This window comes from Labrus bergylta, chromosome 21 (assembly GCF_963930695.1).
Source record: "Labrus bergylta chromosome 21, fLabBer1.1, whole genome shotgun sequence".
In the NCBI taxonomy this organism is placed as follows: Eukaryota; Metazoa; Chordata; class Actinopteri; order Labriformes; family Labridae; genus Labrus; species Labrus bergylta.
The window spans coordinates 22,251,718-22,275,676 of record NC_089215.1 but is presented as its reverse complement, the minus strand read 5'-3'; the positions used below and the strand labels follow the sequence as shown (position 1 = coordinate 22,275,676).

General features: G+C 39.7%; 1 protein-coding gene across 1 annotated transcript in view; it reads right to left on the bottom strand.

Moving 5' to 3' along the window:
• LOC109986774 (SH3 and multiple ankyrin repeat domains protein 1) overlaps positions 1 to 23,959 on the bottom strand; it is a 54,210-nt gene that overhangs the window by 25,470 nt on the left and 4,781 nt on the right. Inside the window, exons 2-13 of the mRNA XM_065949604.1 lie at positions 12,158 to 12,756; positions 6,417 to 6,620; positions 4,618 to 4,689; positions 4,414 to 4,522; positions 3,655 to 3,806; positions 2,284 to 2,451; positions 1,939 to 1,980; positions 1,182 to 1,298; positions 998 to 1,075; positions 762 to 828; positions 346 to 521; positions 48 to 178 (exon numbers count right to left, since the gene is read on the bottom strand). Of these exons, the coding sequence (XP_065805676.1) occupies positions 48 to 178; positions 346 to 521; positions 762 to 828; positions 998 to 1,075; positions 1,182 to 1,298; positions 1,939 to 1,980; positions 2,284 to 2,451; positions 3,655 to 3,806; positions 4,414 to 4,522; positions 4,618 to 4,689; positions 6,417 to 6,620; positions 12,158 to 12,718 (1,877 nt within the window). The 5' untranslated portion in view covers positions 12,719 to 12,756. The remainder of the gene's footprint in view (positions 1 to 47; positions 179 to 345; positions 522 to 761; positions 829 to 997; positions 1,076 to 1,181; positions 1,299 to 1,938; positions 1,981 to 2,283; positions 2,452 to 3,654; positions 3,807 to 4,413; positions 4,523 to 4,617; positions 4,690 to 6,416; positions 6,621 to 12,157; positions 12,757 to 23,959) is intronic.

The window sequence follows — 23,959 nt, the reverse complement described above, 5'->3', positions numbered from 1 at the left end:
GACCCCATTCATGCACACAGTGTAACTTCTCTCCACAGACGCATTACCCTTGTCTGCCTCTTGGCTGCCGTTGCCTCTCCTCTGTGTCACTTTGCCCTCCTCTACCTCTGGACGGGGAGCGAGTCCGAGTTCTGGGGCTGCTGGAGCTTCTCATACCTATGGAGGCTCTGCGTTGGGCCTTTGGAAAAAAACACCAAGTCCCACAGAGAGAAAGTCAAAAACTGAGCCTGAAAATTATTGTAAGTACAAGACAAAGTAATAGAACAAGCAGTGCAATATGATAAAAACACTTATCTAATATTACAAAGATCAGCACATGAGAATCCATCTAAGGTTTCTTAGTACCTGTACTGGGTTGGGATTGGTTGCAGTCTTGTTGGGCTGGGCCAAGGGGTCAGATTGGGTCATGGTGTTATCGCTGTTAGCGCGCAGGAGGGGATGAGTATGAAGTGAGGGGAGAGGCAGCGTGTGGGAGCTCTCTTTGCGCTTGGGAACATACTTTGGCGATTCCAAAAAGGGCACTGAGGACATCGGTGTGAGGATTAGGAGTGAGGAGGCAGAGGTGTAGAGAGTGAGGAAGGCGGTGTAGTTTGATGTGAGGGGGGGTGAGGGGGGAGAAATTAGGTAGATTGTTAGGGGGGGAAAGAAGGGAATTGAAAGTGCAAAAAAAAAAAAATCATAGATAGAAAACGCAAGCTGGGACCTTATTGCAACATCTGTTATCCACCCCACCCCCCCTCAGAGGAGGCAGTTCGGCTCACCTATGTCAGTATCTTTGTGGTTTTTGATGATTTCCCCGAGTTCAAAGTGACCAGACAATACAGCGAGCTGCGAACACACAAAAACAAAATGTGATATTGTTGTTCTAGCTCGTGCTATCATGATATTTCACACTTTGTTGTGTAAAAAAAAAAAATGTTGTTGAAAGCTAATTAAAACAGGCAATTGTGTCTGATAAAAATGCACAAAGCAGTATTAAATGAACTCAAAGATTTACCTGAAAAGGGGTCTGACCATGCTTGTTCTTTGCCTCCTTATTTGCTCCCCTATAGAGAAGAACGCGGACACAGCTTTCCTGATCATTCATAGAGGGGGGGAGTAGAGGTTACAGATTTGGAAAAGCCAGCAGACATGATCATGGTGAAAGTATTTCATAAAGAAGGATCTGTTTTCATACTTGCCTTGTTGTACAATGCAGAAATGTGAAGAGCAGTGTTCCCTGAGGCATTTTGAGAGGAGGTGTCCGCCCCATAAAACAGCAGATGCTCCAAGTGCTGGGCATGGCCATTCTGGCACGCCTTTTATAATATAGCAAGTGTGATAGATATATCCACAAATGGTGAGTGTAAGAAAAAAGAGAATCAAGTTAAAGGGATTTAATATGGGAATGTTGTGTTCAATCAAATTAGGCAGAATGGCGAGGAGATTAAAGATACTGCAAAAGACATTTCAAGAAAAAGAAAGGGAAATAATATACCTAACACCCACATTCAGAGTCATAATTTATCTTACAAAAACAGGTCAGAGCAAATGAAATACCATGGAGTAAATTAAAGGAAACAAAAGAAAAACACATTTAAACGACTGAAATGAGCCTTCAGCAGCCTGAGAGGTTTCCTCATATTTTTCTGCAGGGACCAAAATATCAGAAAGAAAGATAACACACAGCACGGCGAAAACCAAAATAAAATACCATGACAACCAGCCCATAGCACAAACGCAGATTTAACAGAAATGTCACAGAGATATAACGTGAGCAATGCACCCATATCTAACGACATGAAGGAGGATAATATGTACTCAGCAGGAGACGACCCACATTTTGTTCATGTTAAATGAAACATATGTTCACTTCTGCATCATGCTCACATCACATTACTCAGTGCCTTTGCCTCTGAAAGGCTGGTAGGTGTGATGACATGGGAGGATGAAGGGTACCTTATGTACTTCTTCCATTCCAAACTCCTCTTCATCCCTGTGCTATGGAGAGAGACGAGGAGGGGAGGAGGCAGGGAGGATGGAGAGATGAGTGAGGGAGAAGCAGAGTAGAAAGGAAGGTGAGAAACTGCTGAGAGAGACTGAGGGTGATGGTTTATGACATGAGACATGAGACATGGGAAATGATGATGGTGCATTGCTGAAGTTTTCATGGATAGAGACAAGGACAAGAGATGCTTCACATTTAAATATGAAACCATGAGGAAGATGATTGAAAGATAGATGGGTTTGTTTTTTGGTATTTCTGAGTTCATTTCAACTACTATATAAAATATTCAACTGTACCTGATGGGACTCGTCCCAGCCATTTTCGTCCCTTGTCCCCAGCCTCGCCCTGTAATACAGCAGGGTCTCACAGCAGGACGTGTCACCCCCTGTCAGCACTGTGTGGTACAGCGGGGTCAGGCCACAGCGGTCTTTGTAATTTGGAGACGCTCCGAGGGACAAGAGAGCCTGGCAGGAGAAGGTTGAGTAATACACAGATGCAGTTTTTTGACATTAACATTGTTCACCTTTAAAAGTTCACTGTTTCATATCGATCTTACGAGACAACCTAAAAATCTCCATCCTCGTGTAAAAAAACAGACCTTGGTCAAGTCTCAATCAAATATCAAGAAGTCTTATCTCTCTTACAATCCTTCATGTCATTGTTTGTGTACAAACAAAAATAACTCTTTGCTGACAAAATCAAATTATAACAGAAATCTTAATCCCTCAGTGTAGCAAACTCTTGCCCCCCCCCCCATTTAACTTCATTCTTGCTCTTGCATATGTGCACGTTGATATTGTGCTTGTTTTGGTGGTTTTGTTTGACCTTTAATGTGTCACCGGGCTGTGGTTTCCATATGAGCCATTTACAGGTTTCTACCACAACCACAAAACTTTCTTTCATATTTTCTATACGTGCCGTGTGTTTCTTTATATTCTTGTGTGAAACAAACTATAAAAATAATGAAAGCATAAATTATTAAATAATAGCTCTATTTGTCTAATGTGGGTGTGTATAATCTGTCCCTGCATAAATATGTATTTATATAAATAAGGATAAAAAAACACAGACGCTGACAAAGACAAAGAAAAGAACAAAGAGGGATATTACGAGTCCTTATTTAAGTCTCGATACTGCTGCTTATCATTCCATTCATAATATGTCAATATAATGACACTCATTTAACTGGATTATAAATGTCTGTGTCTAAATCAATGACGCAGATTACAAACGTAGCTCATTTATTAAAAGCTGATTTTTACACTGCATGCTGAAGCTGCAGCTGCAGCTGGAACAGAAAAAAAATGCTGTAAATATTTCTTGTCAAAGAGACACATTAACAGAGGTGTGTCATGTTACGCAGTTGTCAGAGATAAAAGAGGCTTTGATATGTGGGCTTTGAGAGCAACAGTACTTCCTAAAAGCAAAAAAAAAACTCTGGTTTACAATTTGCAAGAACACTGTCAGCTCAGTCAGTTGTTAAAACTCAAAGAGTATTTAAGGCACAGTCAAATGCTTGTAACATCTTCTAGTGAAATTCCCATTCACAGCATTTACAATGTCATTTATTGTATTTAAGATCAACAGAAGATACTTTTTATTTAATACGTTTTAGTAAGATCCTTCATTTTGTCAGCATGCACGCGACTTTGATTCAAGGTCCTTACCAGCAGCCCAGCATGATTTTGAGCCCTGACAGCTTTGTGCACCGCCGTCAAGCTGTCTCTGCTTCTGAAGTCCAAATGAGCGCCGCCCTGAACCAGCACCCTGATGCCCTCCACCGACAGGCCGGACTGGGCAGCCACTGAGAGTGGGGTCTCTGACCCGCAGAAGCAAGCAGGGTTCAGAAAGGACAGCAGGCAGAAAGAGGGTCAAAGTGAAAATCAAGAATCTGCTACCTTTACTTTAGTACCATCACTTAAAGACTTTATATGCGATTTTTTGATCCAGCAGATGTCGCCCTTGAGCACCAGCATGAAACCAAAACAACTTGCGCTGCATTGTTGTGTTAGCATGCTAATGCTAGTGATCTTTATTATGCTCGTATCTTCACACTGCATGTAAATTTACCTGAAATGAGCATGATCTAGAAACACAGTTAAGCAGTGAGTACAGTATGTTATTCTTCTTTTCTCTAGTCCCTCAATTAAACAACTTTTATACACGAGGGGAGGAGTCAGCCGGCCGTCCTGGCGATGTAAACAAAGTGAAGATAGGACTCTGAAAACTCTGAAAACATCACAGACAGTGGGACTCGGGTGTTACGCCCATTGTAGACAGTCATGACTCACAGAGTTATTTTCAGAGGATATACTTGATTTATATTCCATTTAAGTGTGAAAAATCACATATAAAGCCTTTAATACTGCTTGGAAAAGAACATTTTCAAGAGCAATGAATTAATCTAAAGGTTGGTGCAAACTCACCTCCGCTGTCAGGGTCATGAAAATTTGGATCAAGACCTTTATCGAGGACTTTTGCCAGTTTATCTATTGTTCCAGTCTGAATGTAATCCAGAAACTTCTTCAGACTGGCCTGAGAGGGGCACAGGAGGAGGAGGGGAAAGGACGTCAGCGAGTAGAGTTAAAAACTGCTCAGAAGCAATGTGAAATTTAAAAAAGGTGAAATACCTTGGTGCTGAGTTTGGACAGAGCCTTCTCATCCAGATTTGTCTGTTTATAAACTCTGGTTTTGTACCTAAACTGAGGAGCAGAAAGAGATATGTGTTCAAAGTATGATTCATCACCCTGCAGAACAGTTCAGTTTATCAGAATAGTTGGAGGCAGAAAAATAATTACTAGCTGGAATTTCTGTATTTCCCATGGGATGCCAATCTATAAGCGGTCTAAATATCAAAACTGGTTAAAGAAGTTTTAATTAAGTTGTTTTTTTATTAAGGCAATGCTTGCTTGTACTTTTGGAAGAACTAATCAAATATTTTGGTGTTAGCACTGCAACATGTGAAGAACAATGGAACTAAACTCTTGCAGTGTAACTCTCTAACTTACTAGAGAAATTCACCCTCCTATTGAAATTAGCGGCAACAGATACGGGATAAGTTTCTTTAGCATTCATTCTGTTTTTTAAAGAAATTAAAGATAGATCCTGTTGAATTTCATGGAAGTCAGCATTTAGTTCTGTAAACCACCAGCATGCAGGAGAATTGTGTCTGCTTTGATCGTGCCATCTCCACATCCTTCTTGTACCTTTGGTAGGAAAAGTAAACCATTCACTAGGCAAGAGCGATATTTATTACATCTTGCATTATATTAATGCAATGTGCATATTAGTAAGTGTTGGAATTAATTTAGAATAATCATTATAAAGGAAAATCTCCATAGAAAAATGGAGTTGTTCAAAAAATGTTTTCAGTCGAGCGCTGAAGTGATTGAAAATAGCCCCGGTGTCTAAATACATTTGCTCACAGAGCTGTGAGATACACTCACTGCTGTGGAGCATAGTTTAGTTAGGAGGCCTCATCAGCATACCAACATGTCCTCATCTGGAACCTTGTCAAGAATGTAAACACTCCGGTTTGGATCCAAGACCCTGAGTGGTATCTTTTTTCAGCCTCACCCAGCTCATCAACATTTACAGTTGTTTGACCACTAGAGGGCGCTGTGACACAATCATGTCACAGCATGGAAACTGATGGCTGATAGTGATGTCATCTCCCATAGCAAACTTCCTTAACAGTAAAGTAATCATTAAATACATGGTATGAATTTAATCTTTGTCAAGGTTTATTTAAAGTTCTTTTACTGGGTTGAATAAGTCAATTCTTACAGATGATTGAATGATAAAAAACACAAGGCTTAGAAAGTACATTAATTTATATTAAGATGTTGATGTACAGCTGATTGATTAAAGATATCTTTGACTTTATGAGATAGGACAGCTGAAGAGAGACAGGACATGTTTGGGAGGAGAGAGTAGGGGATGACTTGCAGCACAGGGCTGAGGTCGGATTCAAACCCACAGCCGCTGCAATGAGGACTATAGTCTCTGTACATCACCGCTAGGCTATCCAACGCCCATGTTTATAGTTTTAACTTTTTTGTGTGTGTGTGCAATATGGTGATAGTATCAAGGCTGCATTTTTAGAGGAAATCCGTTAATAGAAAACAGAAGTAAACCAAAAATGTGATGTGTACACAAAGTTCAGGCAGTAGATCATGAACGTTTCTTTTATGAAAAACACATTTTGTATGCTTCTCTTCTAGAAATTCTTTAGCAATGATTATTTTACTTTGAGAGCAACAAATAAATAAGTCAACCATGTCCCCATCAGGTTTGTTATGTATGGCAGTGTGGACTCCAAAAGAACATTTTCATTTAGAGAAATAATCGCCATAGACAACAGAACGGTTCATTCTGTTGCCTACAACAGTTAGTGTCCTGGCTATGGCCTAACAATGATGCTCCTTACCTCCAGGTAAGGCACTCCTTTCTCAAAGGTCTGTGAGTAGTCTCGCAGGGCCCTCTCCTCCTCCAGGAACTTGGCGTCTCTGCCATCTCCAGCCGGCTGGAAGAGGCCGTAGTTGTAGGCGTCCCATAGCGACTCGCTGAGCGAGCAGATGATCTGTTGTTTGGCGCTCCAAACGGTGCAGTCCTGGTCAAACTGGACACACCTCTGACAGACACACAGACAGGACAGGAGCCTCAAAGATAAATGGTCAATAAAGACAAGAATGACAAAAACATTAAGTGTTTCTTTAATATAAGTGATTTACCAGACAGCTGCAAAAGAGTCAGCTGTCAAGTGTATGCAGACGACGCAGTTATAAATGTGTCTCCAAAGACTCCTCAGAGGGCAGCAGAGATCCTCTTAAAAGAAATGTCTGCTGAGTCGAAACGGCTTCCAAAAAATCATCTGACCTTATACTATGATCAAACTGTCTGGATGTGTTTCTCAATAAAAGAAAAGTAAATGATCATTTTAGAATAGAGATTGATGAGAAGGAGATAAAAGAGGTACATGAGTTATTTTTGATTCTCAGTTGAAGCTTGACAAACATGTTAAAAAAGTTATTCTTAAGAAATACAATCTACAGAGTTTTGACAGTTTTGTAAACTTTTTTTTTAATCTCATTTTTAAATGTGTTAACAATCTCGCTCCAGAAACAATCTGTCAGCTGGTAAGCAAACCGAACAGCGTCATCAGAACAAGGGCTACACCGGGTGGAAACTGTAGAGCACCAAAATACAGAACAAAATTTGTTCAGTCATCATTCTCAGAGGAACACAACCATGTGAAATTAAAAAACTGATGAGTTCAGGGTTTTTAAGACACAAGTGTAACAGTGGCTGTGAAACTGAAGCAAGTTTCTAAGCACTGACTGTTTCTTCTTAGAATCATCAGTTTACAGTTTGGTCTTTTTAGTCTCTTATTTGTATTATGTTTATAATGTCTATATAGTATCACTGTTTCTGTATTTCTTTAAGTCTAATGATTCTGTTTTAATCCTATAAGCCGAGCCAGGGACAGGGGGTGAAAATTTAGCCACGGCTAGAAACCTGAATACACGCATCTACTTTGTCTTTAATATATGAAGTAAACGACAAATAAACGAATACAATGAAAAATAATGAAAGAAATAATTTGAAACAAGGTCTATGTGAATGAGTGACAAAGTCTCGAGGATGAGATGTTTCTGAACCTTTTTAGTTTTCAGCATCACAACCATCCCTCTGACCACGATGCTGGCTATTTGAAAGGAAACTAAAAAACTGACCAGAACTATAATGTGACATGTTTTTATTTTCATCCGAGTACCTACATTTGTAATAGAAAAAACACAGCAAGCATTTTAAGCCAAAGTCAATGTGTACCTTTTTTCATACTGTTCTAAAAGGAGGAGCTGCACAGTAGCTTATCTACTGTCTGCTAGCTTAATATGGCAGCCAGCTAGCTCAGCTCATCTAAAAGCAGAAGGGCAGCTTGTTTTGACGTTCTTTAAAAGGAAAGGGCCAGATTGCTTTTGCAGGCACAAATGTATAACACATATTTAGTGCTGTGGGTGAGAATACATTTAAATAATAACACTTGAATATTTCTGTTTAATGCTACATAACACTTCTGAGACGTGTCACATGTCAGTTCACTCGACTCTCAGATAGCTTACATACACGTTCTGTTACTGTTACTATTCTACCACTCTGATGGAGGCCATAAGCACAAAGACATGATGACTTTTACTTTGATACTATGAGTCCATTTTGCTAATAACAGAATACTCATAATTGCTAGGGTTTATTAAAGGCTTTATATGTGATTTTTCACACTTAAATGTAATAGAAATCAAATATATCTTCTGAAAATAACTCTGTGAGTCATGACTGTCTACAATGGGTGTAACACCCGAGTCCCACTGTCTGATGTTTTCAGAGTTTTCAGAGTCCTATCTTCACTTTGTTTACATCGCCAGGACGGCCGGCTGACTCCTCCCCTCGTGTATAAAAGTTGTTTAATTGAGGGACTAGAGAAAAGAAGAATAACATACTACACTCACTGCTTAACTGTGTTTCTAGATCATGCTCATTTCAGGTAAATTTACATGCAGTGTGAAGATACGAGCGTAATAAAGATCGCTAGCATTAGCATGCTAACACAACAATGCAGCTCGAGTTGTTTTGATTTCATGCTGGTACTCAAGAGCGACATCTGCTGGATCAAAAAATCACATATAAAGCCTTTAAAGGAGTTATTTCTTTGAATTGCTTTTTTCATCGTTTCTCTGATCCTAGTCAACCTGTACTTTTTTTTGTATTCAAGAAATTTCAAAATCTCCCTCTAACACGTCTGTCTTTGGGAAGCTTTTAAAAGACCATTCAAACATATACAAATTTAATGGAATGAAAAAAAAGTTTCGCTTGTAATGTTGAATAAGTGTTTTTGTCTGCACATGTACACACAGTCTCAAGTAAAGTTCTTAAATGTTGATGAATATAATGACATGGTATTATTATGGAGACATGTAGGATGAGGTCTGAGATCAGTTGGTGAAAGATAAATGCACAAGAATCTGGTGTGTGCAGAATATGAATGCATAACTTTTAAATAATTAATCCTCTGCCACATTCATGGAAATAAGATAACTTATGCTTTTCTGACAGAATGTGCTATCAGGAAACTAGGGGTGTAGCTCACATGTAGTTTTTTACACCACTTCATTTTCTCTACCCTCAGTGAAGTAAAGATCCTTCATGGGAGGAGTATTTCACTTTGGTTATCTTGCCTTTGATCTCTGCATGCATAATGTCAGATTTGCACAACAATCCAGATGAGAAAGAGCAAACCAGTTGAAGAGAAAAGCTCCTTTGCCTCTTACTGTACGTCTGTGTGTGATACAGCAGAGGCTTGCAGGCCACAATGAAAAAATACCTTGGGTGTTTCAATGTGAATGCGCTGTGCCTAACTAGATTTCATGGAGATTTGTGCGCTGCCCACTTACTCCATTATTCTATTTTCATGGATTTCACCAAAAAACCATCTTTTTTTGCCCTTTTCTTGTTTAAGTGTGGAGCCGGAGGGGAGGACAGAGCCAACTGGATGTTAGGCTTAAAAATCAGGGATGAGAGGTCTGCACGAGATGTATGCATCCATGCTATTGTTCCATTTCAGAGAACTGTAAGTAAAACTGCACAGCTCAGCACACTCCATATCCCCTCTGCCCCCACCCTCCACAGCCCCCCTACTATTTGATAGTGTAGCCCACTCTATTGGCATGGCAACCAGTTCATTAGTGAAGGCAGGCACCCGTTGCCGTAGCAATGTCTTGGTGGTCCCTGGGAGGTAAACCACAGGCTGAGGAAAGGCGCATGCATGAATGTGCTCGCATAGGAGTGAGTTGTAGAGTATGTGTGTGTGTGTGTGTGTGTGTGTGTGTGTGTGTGTGTGTGTGTGTGTGTGTGTGTGTGTGTGTGTGTGTGTGTGTGTGTGTGTGTCCTCATGGGAGTGTTCTAGTGCAGTGTAGTGTATGTTTATCTAAAGTGTGTGTGTTTGTGTACGTAAAAGAGGCAGAAATTAAATAAGTCTTCAGTATTATATCCTGTATATATAGTTTTCTTAGATCTTTCTAGAAGGACTCAACCCTACATTAAGGAGTTATTCAGATCTTTATTTTGTAGTCGTTTTCTTTGCTTGCATACATCTCCCTATATGCATACCTATATCAGAATCAGAATCAGATTTATTGTCCAGGTATGCTTACACACACAAGTAATTTAACTTAGGTGAAGTGTACTCTCTTATGTACAGGTACAACATTAAATATCAACAATAAACATAATAAGAAAATACTAATATTTACATGACTAAATATGAAACAGTGCAGTAGTGAATAGTGCAAAAGATGCTGAAGTAACATGAGAAGTAAAATGCAGTTATGTGACAGATGGGTCAATTAAGATGTCAATTACAGTATTTACATAAATAAGTGTGCGTGTATTATCATTTAAATTAAATAATATATATATATACATATATGTATATTCACAGTGACGGTTGGATTAGAATCAACTCTTTCGTTTTATAAGCAGTCACTTCATCCCTGTCTCCTTTAACTAGTTTCTCATACTTCTTCCAGCTCTTCATTTCTCTTTTATTCAGCTCTATTTCATTTCAGCTTTGAGGTTCGGGAGTGTTTGTCGGTGTTGTGCAGGGCTGAATATGACGCCCTGTGGCTGAGACCGAAGCGCAGCACAGATGCCTTCAACGTGTCCCTTCCTTTCCGGCGTCACTCGCTTCCCTAGCTCTCCCCAAACTCATTAAAAACCTATTAGATAATTAGCAATTACTGTTATATTGAGGGCAGATTAGCTGACATGTAGAACAATCGGCTGGTTCAGGGAGTTGGAGATGGAAGATGGGGTGAGCGGTAACAGTGTGGCCCCCATGCTCACCTGGATGTGGTATGTGTGGGCTGGACAATTCTCACTTCCCGCCTCTGTACAGATATGTGCTAGTGTAAGTGTGAATTGATACTACCTTCAGTTTTGGAAACTAATTATGTCCAAACCTGACCTAAGTTCTGATGCTAAAATGGTGTTGTTGACTGAGTTTCTCTGCACTCACAGACTACTTAACACGAGTCAAGCTCTGCATTTATTCCTGCTTCCTTTGGGGACTCATCCCTGGGCTTTCGGGATGAATGCAATGAAAATGCTTTGAAATAAGAGACGTGCTTGTACAGTTGAGCTCACTATTTGGCTAATGTAAAAAGTGTGTGCACCCATGTTCCCATGGGTTATTCCAGGGACTAATCTGAAACAGATGAAGAGTAAAAACTGCAGCAAAGATGCTCTTTTAATTTAGGAATTTAAACGGCTGGATTTAGAGAGGAAACATACCCCTCTCAACTTAAATGAGGCAGAACAGCCAAATGCTGGTTGGATATGTTTGGTCAGGGGCTCTCATGTGGGAAAATGCAGGAAGCAAAAAGTTTTATTAGATATAAAAGTATTTTTATACTTATTGCGAAGGTTGTCTGGCATCTCAGGGATGCACTCCTAGTTTTTCTGTGTTTGGGTGATGTATTTGCTTCCTGAAAAAGGGGGATCGGCCCATTTAAATAGTGATGTCAGCATTTAAAGAAAAAAATGGTTAGATCTATCTTATCTATAAAGAGCCTCAAAGAGGTTTTTAGTGATTCAAGCTCACAAAAAGTGACGTTTATGTTCTATCTAAGTTTTTCAAAATCGGTGACTGATGTAATCCAATACAACGTACTGGAACCTAATTTCAAGTTATTCATTTAGTTTGGACTTAGTACAAAGTAACCCATTACAGAAAAATGTATTTATGAGTTGGGTTTGTTTGTTATTGCAAAAAAAAAATCAGAGATAATAAAGGTCACATGAGCCAAACGCTTTTTTTGTAAAGTCGCCCAAACTATTAAATTTTTTTAAATTCTGTTTGTCGAATTAAAGCTACTTCCTTTACTTTCTCTGAGGCAGTCAAACCAGAGAGACTTGTTTTGAACTACTTCCACATTTGGACCAAAGTCAGTGCCCCTTTTTGAAAGTGAGACTTTTTTTTTAAGATGAATACATTCAAAATGTAAGTCAGTAACCAGGGGTCAACAAGAAACAGGAAGTGTTTTTTTTAAGTGTTATCTTCAATGAAATGTTCTTTTGCCTGAAGTGCTTTCGATGAGAACATGAACCTACTGTTTGTTTGATGTCCGGGATACCGATGCGGAACACCATCATGGTCAGGAACGTGTCCTCCATTGGAGCCATTGTGGTCATGCTGCGCTCCATGTGTGCTCGTCTCTTCTGCAGCGCGTTCAGGCCCGGGTGATGAGGCTTCTGATTGCCTGAGATGAGATTATTCTTACTGGCCGGTTGGTGAAGCAGCAGGGCTTGATTTGACATGTACATGACGCCCCGGTTGCCCGGATTGCCCGGCCTCATCGGGCGCTCTGCTCTCTGCCTGCCGACCACGATGGCCGCTGGTTTAACAACCTCGCCACTTTTCCCTTCCCAGGATTGTCGTCCTCCTGTCATTTCTTTCTCCTCCTCTGGACCCTCTAACCCTCCATTCTCCGCGTCACGTCCACCTTCCTCTTGTCTGCTCTCACCTCCCAGCTCCTCTTCCTCCTCCTCATCCTCCCCATCTTTGTCATCCTGACTGGGATAAAAGTGCTCGTTATTTCCAAGCATCCTTTTCTTTGCAGGGGTCACTGCAGAGAGTGGCTGAGGGACATAGCTGTCATGGAGACAAAACATGGCTACCCCATGAGATTGGCCTCATCCTTAGAAACATGCTGTGGGAAACAGGCAGAGAAGGGAGTCAACTTTGGTCATATGGCTCGTATTTCAGAGTGACATTTTGAACGTGTGTAGAAACAGAAAAAAAACAGCCACTGGCAATGCTAATAAGTCCACATGTGTGAATGAGCACAGAGCTGGTCCACATTTTCCATTTAGCCACTGGGAATGCATGGGGGAATAGCAGACTGATGGAAGACAGGCTATATATAAACTGTGTGAATTTGCATCACAGGTTTTGTGCAGAGGAGAGTGAGTTGGATATGCAATTTAGCTTCACATGAGGTCAAGATCATTCTTACTTTATGGTAATGAAGGTGATGGGTGTATGTCTGAGAGACATCAGAGCCCCTTAAAAGATCCCTCACACACAATACATTACTCTTTAAAGTCGATTATGAGGCAGGGTTTGTTTTCTTTAATGGGGTCTTAGAATTGACCTCTCGTTGTGTCACCTTCCTAACAATGTTGACAAGGTTCAGTTATGTGATATCTTATCCCACATAACCTTGTGACAAACTCCACAAATATGCCTGAACTTGTGACACTAATTATGTGTTGCTCTCACATCTGTAACAAGAATAATATGGCTGGCAGAATTCTAAAATAGCACAATCAAGGTTTGGATTTGCAACAGCAGGCAAGGGGGTTGAGCTTTGATTGTTGCTTAGCCAGGTTGACTATTAAAAACATTCCAGCTCACCCTTCCCTACATTTGGTAAAAGAAAACTGTGGGAGTGTCTGTAAATCAGATGGTATTTGTCTGTTTTCAATTTACCTCGATCACCTCTAATACAACCAAAAGTTGAACCTTTTGATTTGGAGTCCTGCTTGCTACAGGATGGCTACTACCAATGACTACTTTAAGACTGTCTAAGGCTCTATTTTCTACACTGACAATTACTTCTTGTGTTTTTGTACCTTCAAATGTAAGACAGAAATACCTGAGTTGTCATGTTGTTTCATTTTTCTTCATTGTATTTCCATGTAATCTAAATGTCAGTTTACTAGTTTGTCATTTAATAAACATTTGTCAAACATTTGCTGGTTACGAGCTTCCTAATTGTAAGGAGGATTTGCTTCTTTCAGTCAGTTCAGATGTTAAATTCAGAGTCTTTGGGTCTGATGAGCATTTTCTCCTTTTTTGGTCACTTCTTTCTAAATGACTGGTTGGTGTTCTCTCTAAAAATAAACCAAGACCTCAAATACTGGCGTTCACTTTGAATGTAGTTGTTGACCTTGTTTAAGAATATTGCCAAACGCAATTTAATTGAAGTATCCTGAAAAGATTTTTGAGGAGATTTTCAAGGGAAAAACAACAACAACTGTCTGCAAAGAAAACCTCATTCTATTATCTGGAAAGCTTGAAATCAAAAGACGAAAATCTGGTGATGATTTCAAAAGCTGAAATATTCCCTTCTGCAAAATTCGTAGGAAATTACAAGAAAGAGTCCCAAAATACAACTTGCACAAAAAGAGCTTTAGGGTGGAGTTTTAGTGTAAGACGGTTTCATTGCTGCTTTTCAGATTTGGCATAGTGGCGCCTCCATCTGTTCTGTCCTGGTTATTCTGTGGTGAACTGTGAGATCTGGACCATTGCCATCAGCCGCCTTGATGATGGTGAATAAGGCGGGGAATCTCTCAACTGTCATATTGGTGGTTTGGGGCGCTGATTATTTTAGTAAGTAGATGAGTATCAGAACACTCGATGAATGGATGGAGCGCACTTAAATATCACGAGACAATGATAACATCAGTTAAATTAGCACAATGATCCAAACGTATTCATTAACACATTGTTTACATGCAGATACTGGAAGGGTTCAGAAGTTATTAATACAATGAGTAGCACACATGGTGTTATTGAGACATGTAGAAATCCATGACTACCACTGGTGACCATCATAATCTATTTATATTAGTCAGAGGCGACTTGATGACATCAAGTCGCCTCTGACTGATATAAATAGATGAAGATGAAGAAGTTAACCAGTAGTCTGAGAGCAAACAGAAAGATTTGCTGAAGAGATACTCCCATTTTAAAAAAATACAACAATTTGTTCTTAGTTATTTTTGGCTTGCTGGTTTCGAGTGATTGCTTTCCCATTTGAAAATAAGTGTGTTTGAATGTTTGTGATTGGATTTGTTAGCGAGGACCTTTCATAAGAAGAAACCTCACAGTGGACTCGTTGGTCGAGGTTAGAGGTGGCTGGGGATTGTGAATTTTCATTTTCATTGGGTCTTTGTAATCTAGCAATGAGTAAGGTCTTTTACCTGCTTTTTGTAAAGTGTCTCGAGATAACACTTGTTATGAGTTGATGCTATACAAATAAAAATTGATTGATTGATTGATTGATATTGGTACCAATTTTGATACTCCTAAATGATCCCAGTCTTTATCAAGCTCTATCAATACTTTTCTATTCTATCTATGGTGGAAAGACGAAGAAGAAAATGTTTTGAACAGAACTTGTATAAGTAGGTTTTATATTGCAAGGAAAAACGACTCCTCCAAACAAATGTCTTTTTTATTCAAGTTAAAGCCAAAATCTAAACCTAACCTTTTCTTCATTTTACATGTGAAAAAATCATGATGTTTTATTTACCTTTGCCCAATAGTCATTTTACTAACCAGACCTCGATCATATCATAATGTTACTTTAAGTCACCTTAGCTTCCTGTTGATTTCAACATTGGATTACTATCTTAAACTAACAGGATTTGCAACATAATTCAGGTGTGCTTATCACAGCTGCTTTTCAGTGGAGGAGGAGGATGAGGAGGATTTTCAGGTTTTTTTAAAATATGGAACTGAGTCTTTATAGAACCGGGGTTTGAACACCACCCCTAGTAGACGTTATACTGTAGTGAGTAATAAATATTTGGCCCCAAAATGATCCCTCACAATCAATGTCTAGACGCCTCGTTTTAGTTGTGTTTGTCTACAGATTACAAAGGATCAGAGAGAGGTCTGATGGATTTAACATATGTCTTAGAAAGTGTAATTTTCTGTTTTCCTATTCTGTTATTCATCTCACAATGCCTATGTCTTCTCTTTTTACTCATTATGGGGGCCTTGATCCACAGGTTGTGGATTTAGCACAGGGTCTGGGTTTAGGTAAAGGGTCAATCCATGTTTTGACCTTGTATACGAAGAAATAAAATAAGAGATTAATCAGGACAGGACTGTGAAACCTAGCCACATTCTGCAGCTATCCACCACTTTACTTTCTTGGAATGCAAATTAACAGTTTGACAGCAGCTCTCAAGACAAACCTAAACCAAGCTGCCATAGTTACAGTGTTTGAATGTTTAAACAGATTTATGCCACACAGTCCAAGTCTGATCCTTTTTATATCTCACTGGCTAAAAAGAAAGTCTAATTGAGCTTTTATGGGTGAAAGAAGGATGCAGAGAGGGTTGTGTTCAATCCCCCATGGGTGCTCTGAGAGTGACAGGCCAGGCCACTTCAACACAACACAACGTCTATCAGAGCAGAGGGAACCAGGAAAGACAGAAAAGGTAAAAGCTGAAGGATTGTTTGAGAAAAGAAACTGAAGTGAAAGCCATGTAGGAAAAAATAAGTATCCTTGCCTTTTCTGATGCTTATCTGGAGCATCTGCAGTGGTATCTAACAGCTAAGGACACATTAGGGGGAAGGCGAGATGAGAATGTTTGATAACAGTTTAGAAAAGTCTTAGCAGTAAATGTAAGGGTCTCAAAAGCTTTCAATAGCCATAAGGCAGAGAAACCCACATTCAGCATATATTTGAACAGTAATTTCACAGAACATCACAATACTTGACCTACTGATGTCTACAGCTGTTAGTTTGATCCATAAACTTATAATGTATGTGTCTTATTTAGACCAAGAACCTCTCTTATCAAAGGCTGACAGAGACCAGTGTGTTAACAGTGTGTTTGGGAGATTAACACTATCATTCAAGTACCCCAGGAGAAAACAGGGGAGGTTGATTTATGAACAAAGTCTCATCAAATATTGAACAACATTGAGTCTGCACAAGGCAAGATAAGAAACTGGGGGGACGGGCTGCGAGTAGACAGGAGCCAAATAATTGGGATGTAAAAGTGAAAGGGGAATACACAAGAGGGGAGGATGGAGAGAGTTGTAGTTTGCATAAAGCAGAGTAATCAGAATGGGAGAAAAAGGGGGGGAGGTTAGTGTAGAGCAGGGATGAGAGCGAGAGCAACACTAAGCCAAAATCAACAGAACTGATGAGATGAAGACTAGATGAAAGGAGGTTTTAGAGTTTGCCGTCATAAGGAATGCTGTTAGATTTGGTATTCTAACTATGGCGTATCCAATCACTTCTTCTCAAAACGCTCTCCTCTGCCATCATGGATGTCTCAATTTATTTCGTCCTAGCCTTCCCCATCATGTCATTCAACTCCTACGCTCTGTCAAAACAATAACTCAGACATTGTCAGCATCCTCTTTCCCAGCTGTTTTGGCTCTCCTGTCCTTGTGCAGGCCATCATCTCTTCAAGTAAAGCCTGACGTATTTCTCTCTTGGGAAGAAAAGAGAGGCAGACATTTTATTCTCTGAGCTGAGAAGTATTTCTGCTTCTTCTGTCAGAGGCAGAAAACTCACTTTTCTCTCAGTCTCTATTTTTAAATACAACCTATAAGCTCATTTGATTAGTGCTATGTCTTCACGTAGATGAATATGATCAGGGCACCCTATACTTCTTTGGAATAATTAGCTTTTAATGTAAGCTTAACTAATTGTTTTATTTCTGGCAGGAAAACACAGAAGTGCAAACACGTTTCAGTTCCTTAGTGTTCAATGATGGCTGTTTTTAATAGTGTTGCCCCTGGAAACTGGAGGACAACATCAAGATAACTAAGAAAGCGACTGATCTTGTGGTGAGCAAGATTCATAACTCAAGTGTATATCTCATAACTATCGTAGTTGTTACAGTTGTTTAAACATTTTGCTTATCTTTGGCTGCAATCAGTCAAAGTCAGTCTGTAAATGAGTGGTGGAAATCAGTTATATTCAAGTTTCAGAGAGAATTTGACATGATTTAAAAAAAATAATTGAAACAGTATTTAGCATTTGAAAGGTGTCTCTTGATAGCACAGTATTTTTCTGCCTGATAGGTAGACTCAACCACGACAATCAACTATGTTGGTGTTTGCACACAGTGATGACGTGTTTGGTAGGTGGAGCCCAACTGAAGACAGACAGTTAGCTAGGTTAGCTAGGTTAGCTAGCAGTAGCTTGCAGTCAATTCACATGGTTATGAAACATCTGGACGCCTTCCCAAATCATCTGAATTGTTTGGCAGCAGAAGACAACTCGTCTTACAGTATCAAGCTAACCCTTAGCAATGGGTTGAGGTTTCCTGACCTGTACTTACTGTCGAGTCAGTGGCTCAAGGTTTCAAACTAAACGGCCAAAGTTACAGTGGCTGAACATCCTCGTATCCCTTGTAGAGAAACCCAGCGTCTACAGACTAAAGAAAAACGTAATGCATTCAAACCTGTTGATGCATACAATTATATACTTTGTGGGCATATGCCCAGGACATTGAATGCTGAGTTTGGTCAGATGTTTTTTGTGTATTAAGGACTGATGTACTTCATAGACAGAGGCAAGTAAGTAAAACACAGTGATATAAGATATAAGATGTAGCCTTTATAAACAAGGCAAGCAACTGCTGTCTGCGAACTTCACTCGTATGGCGAGGTTAGGTTTCACTCCTTGGTAATTATTTAATCATTTGTTAAATGAGTCGCGTCTACCAAATTGGTCTATAACAAAACCATTAACTTGATAACACTGAAAAGTGTCATTTAATGTTATTTTATTCCCCATTTCCTTGAACATTAGAACTGTAGCGAAGAACTGAAACTCGCTTCTACCGTTTACTCATACTGCATTATTGTTTCAGATTATATTTGAAAAAGACAGTTTAAACAGGAGGACCCCAACAACATCAGAAGAAATTATCATAATGGCAACCTGGCTACAGTTTTAAGATAGATCTTAAAATGAGAGGACCTAGACTTTAACATCTTTGCATTGTATAATTTTACAATTTGAAAAAACCATGTTGCCGTTTTTGAAGGATGATTAATCAGTCTAGCACAACAGATCTTATGTGTTCCTGACTCAAATCTTGGATGAAAAATTTAGCAGTCATGCAATCTCAGTGCAGAAAGACGGACATCTGAAGAGTTCAGTAGTTGGCGGGTTGGTCGGTCGGTCTGCCCCATGGGGAGCCAATCCAGCAGCTCTGATTCTAATGATCAGAAGCCATGTGGAGACTCAGAAGAGAAGATTTTGATAGATCTGGGTCCACAAGCGGAAATTAAGTGAAGGTAAGATAGAGGATCAGGAACTGATTAATCATGATAACAAGGACAGAGATAGATACTGTCCTTGAGCACCTGGAACGCAACATTGGATGGATGGAGAGATTTGCAGAGAGAGGTCACTGGTGTCTCCTGTTTCTGTTTGACTTGCCTACTCTGAGATATTATCTGTGCACCACCAAGCAAAGCAAAGTTGCATTCATGACTTTATGGCTCGTTTAGTTGCTGTAGTTCTTAGGGTTCCTTTTTAAACAAACATTTAGCATGTCTTAGATTTTAGATATTGCGTCAAACTCAAGTTTCCTGTGATTCACAATTTTAGATAATTTCACTCTGTTCCTGCTTCTGTCTGAATATCTTACTGCTACTACCCGTAATCGCTGTATAGAACTTACTGTCACATAATGTATGAGTGCTGCAGGGGTATTTTCTCCATTCTAGCTGTTACCAAATGAATGATTAAAGTCTCTGAAAAATGTATAGAAAAGACCTTTGGGTTTAACAATGACATGTATTTCCTCTTTTTTGTCAATCTCTCTCTTCATCTCCTCGTCTCTGTCACTCACACACTCCCTATGTAGGACAGAGCGTGTGTGTATAGATATATTTTCAGTGTATCGGTCCCCAGAAAGTAGAATTGGAGATCATCCAAGGAACAGATTGTCCCACTTTTACGTCCTGCAAAAGTGGAGCGGCCAAGTTGTGTCCTCTATATCCCTCTCTTTCACTGGGTCTCCACCCTTCAGCCTCTTTCATACCGCCAGACACGAGGAGGAACAGTCAAGAAGACTCCAAACCTGCTCCAACACAGAGTGGATGGGATGAGTCACTGAGCCAGGGAGGGAAGGGAACTTAGTTTTTATATGAATGGTGCATCAGTAGCTTTTAGGTCTGGGGGTGGTGCTCTGATGTAAGAGTTCAAGGGGGACAGGCTATGATGAGTGCTATTTTTAGCATTAGCACTCGATAAAGTTAACTTCAAAAGAAAAGACTTCTTTGCTTTTTTGTCTGTCTTTTCTCAGACACAGATTAAGCGTGTCTAATTAATTTCCTTGATTTGTTTGCTTTCTGTTTTTAAGGACAGGGTTTGGCCTTTTCGAGCAGTTATTAAATCTGTGCATGAAACATCTGATAGAATTAAAGTGCCTAATTGACTATCATTGTGTTGTTGATTCATTTTAGGAGGAGGAGAAGAAGTAATCGTCTCTAATCGAAACAGATGCCTTTTCAGTCAATTGCATATCCGGAGCTAATCAAAAAATCAAATTATCACTCTGTTGATCTGTAATTAAGTGGATCATTCAAATAATGACTTCCAGCTCTCTGTTTGACAACATCCTCCTCCTTTAAGTTGTTTTCCGGCTTGATCCTAACAATCCCCGTCTTGAGAACCCTCTGTTTAGAAGGTATTATACACCCCGACTCTTTGAGTAGCTCTCAAACACATCTGTACTGGAAAAAAAACATCGACTAGAATGCAGCATTAAGTGGCAAACCTTTTTCAGCCCAGGCTTATAGCTAGCAGTCTGGTGTAGATCAAAGTGGGCTATCTTTCCCCTCAGACTGGATGAAATTGGGTCAGGTGGAGCGTGCGCTGTGGGCCTAGCTTGGGCTAAACTTGGCTGGGTGGGCTGGGGGACCTCAATGCAGCACAGATATAGGAGTGAACATCCCCTGTGCTATTTTTATGACTTTCCCTTTCAGTAAACATTGTTTCATACACTACCTAAAGCTCTGTCTGTGGTGGAATCTCTGTAATTATTTAGATTCTAATGTACAGACGTCGTTATGTTTATTTATTGTTCTCTATTGTCAGTCAGACCTGACAGAGTTCAGTTGTGATTAGAACACCAAGTACAGCTTAGAGAGTGTCAACTGTTTTTCCTGATATCTGAAAAGATGTTTGGTAGACTTGTTGTCTGCTCCAGTGTTATAGATGTCACAGATTAGTCTAGGTGGGTCAATGTGACACGACCCTGATAATGATAATGTCTTCTAGGATATATGCGATGCCTTTTGAAGAGTTCAGCAGATGTGATTGAGCAAGACACGAGTACAGAAGTGTGATGTTGAATCATGTCTCCTCATGAGTATTCTTCTTATGTATAAACTTTCATCAACGTAAGCCATCTAAGTCAATTGAGTCTTATTGTGTGAAGTCAAGTCTTAGTCATTTCCTCAACACTGTCTATACCTGATATTAACATGTGTCCTCCTAAGCCATCCAATAACATCTCCTGCTCTAACATTATGACCACCCACCGTCCCGTCACGTCTGGCCCAAAAACAGCCCTGACCTGATGAGACAAGCCAGAATTTTTTTTAGGCAGGATGCACCTTTAAGCTTCTTGTCCTTGCCGGTCCACATATCATGCACCTCATAGTGGGAGACTGTCACTGTGGAACGGAGAGGGGCTCAGGAGGCCGTTCATTACAAAAAAAGAACGTGACCGAAAGTAGCCGCAACACTTTGACGTCAACAGTTTCTGCCTTTATCTCCAAGTATACCAGTGCTGCATGTTGGACATCGTCATTGTATCAACAAAAACATCGGATTACGCTCCATGGATTGGACTTGGTTGTCCAGCACATACTGACCACTGCTAATCAGGAAATCTCCCCGCAGCAGCTGCACAGCTGGAGATCCTCTGACCTTATTCTCTGGCATTACACTTTAAAAAAAGCAAACTCAAGACCTACCTTCATAGTAGAGCTTTTAACTGAATCTCATTTCATCTAGTTTTATTACATTTTGAACCTCCTGTGTTTCCTCATTTAGAATAAATGATAGCATTTCCTCAGTACCTGTTCTTATCTGATTATTTTTACCTTAGTTTTTGGATTGTGGGATAGGGTTGGGGGAGGGAGTCATGTTATTGCTGTTTGATTAAATGTTGATGTAAAGCACTTTGGGATACATTTGTTGTATGAAAAGTGCTATACAAATAAAGTTTGATTGATTGATTGACTTTAGCACTTGTCAAAGTCATTCTTACTCTTGCTTTTTTTTCGTTTCCAAAAAATCAACTTAAAGGACAAACTTATGCACCCAGGACACATTAAGGGAGTGTCCTGATCGGATCACTTAGGCCTCATTTGGAGGAGGTTTGGCACGCATATATATGTATATATGTGTGTCAGCCAGTGTCCATGAAAATGTATCAGAGCCCATCATACAGTTTACGATAATGCAACTCAGGGAGCATACAGAGGTTTCATAGAGGAGATAAAGGTGAATAACATCAATATTCATCTGACTTTTCACTATTAACAGTGACTTCTATCTGAAGTGGAGTTCAAACACTTTAGTGATAAACAGATTAGAACTATAAAGCTGTGCAGACATGTCTGAACATTCACCTGTTTCCTCTTTTCGCTGCTCCTTTTGGAGTGTTGCAAGTCTCTGTCACAACTTTTGACAAGTTCTTTTTGAGGCTACTGAAGATGATTGAGACTACCTGTTTTTTTTTTTCAGAATGAGCGATAGAGCAAGATCAGCCATATAAAATATAGCACAGAATTGTTTCACATCTTTCAAATTTCACCACCAAATCTACGTAGTGCACCTTTGAAAATAAATGTTGAAGAAAAAAACGATATCCTAAGCCAACAGTCTTTAAAAAAAATGAAAACAAATATCCTGCTGCTGTGTCCACTTGGTGGATAAGGAACCAAAGATTGTCGACCCCTTCAGAAAATAATGTTTCAAATCTTGTGAAGATGATTTCATCTTCACCTTCAGGCTTCATACAATAATAATGTCTTAGAACAGCTTCATATCTCACAGTAATTACTGGAGGTTATTAGCACGTGTCCATTAGTCAATCCTTTGGAGCCAATACATCAGAAATAACGCTCTTGTTATTGTTTATTTAGGTATTAGCTCATCCCTGAGCAATGAATGAAGCGAAACCAAATCCCAGACCAATGTTCACATCTCTGTAGCAGCTCTGAACCAAAGTGTGTGTAACACAAGTGTGTGTGGGTACAAAACAAAGTTGGTGTAATCCTGTGGGTCAAACAGTAATATCCTGGATTTCTAGTGAAACACAAACTTCCCTCTTAGTTTACATAATATGAGAGGAAGTGCATTAAAATGTCATGAAGACAGAGACTTAAAAGGAAACTGCGCAGCAGGTTGCCTTCTGTTTCGAAACAACACATGAAGAAGGGAAGCACAGACGCACGTTCAAAACATTTCTAATAAAACAGACAGTCTGCGGAGCTCCTGAAACTCTTTCTCACATACACACGCCCCCTTACTTTTTATACTCGTCCCTGAGCTCTCCACCAAATACTGCAGGCCTCAAATACAATGAAAGCAGGCCACGGACAAAGTAGTCAGACACACAGATATGAGTGCAGGTTAAAGGCTTTAAGGTGTATTATACGGCAGAAAGAGAGCCACAAATAGACTGTGCACCAGTGACAGCTTCACTTACCTTTCACGCCCATCAACATAAAGGTAACACTGAGAGACAAAAGTCAACGAGAAACTAATAAACGCTGTTAGACATGGCTGACAAAGTGAGGGCCACGTTGATGCCTGTCAGACCCCGTTACAGTTCACCCACTGACAAGGTAACAAGTTCTAATTAGTTTCAGCATTCAGTCTTTACTTTGCACTCCACACTTTTTAACAAACTTCTATTACATCTGTAAAGACAGTGCTATTAGAGCGTTTTAGTTCAAGCAAAGGATTCAATAATAAACTCCCTCTTAAATCCCTAATAAGTCACATTTGGTACCTAAAGATATTTTGGGGAGCGTCTCTAGGTTGGATGTAGCTGGAAAATGCAATGAAGTTGTTAAACGTGAACTTTCCGTCATAGAGATGTTTTTAGAGTTATTTAGTC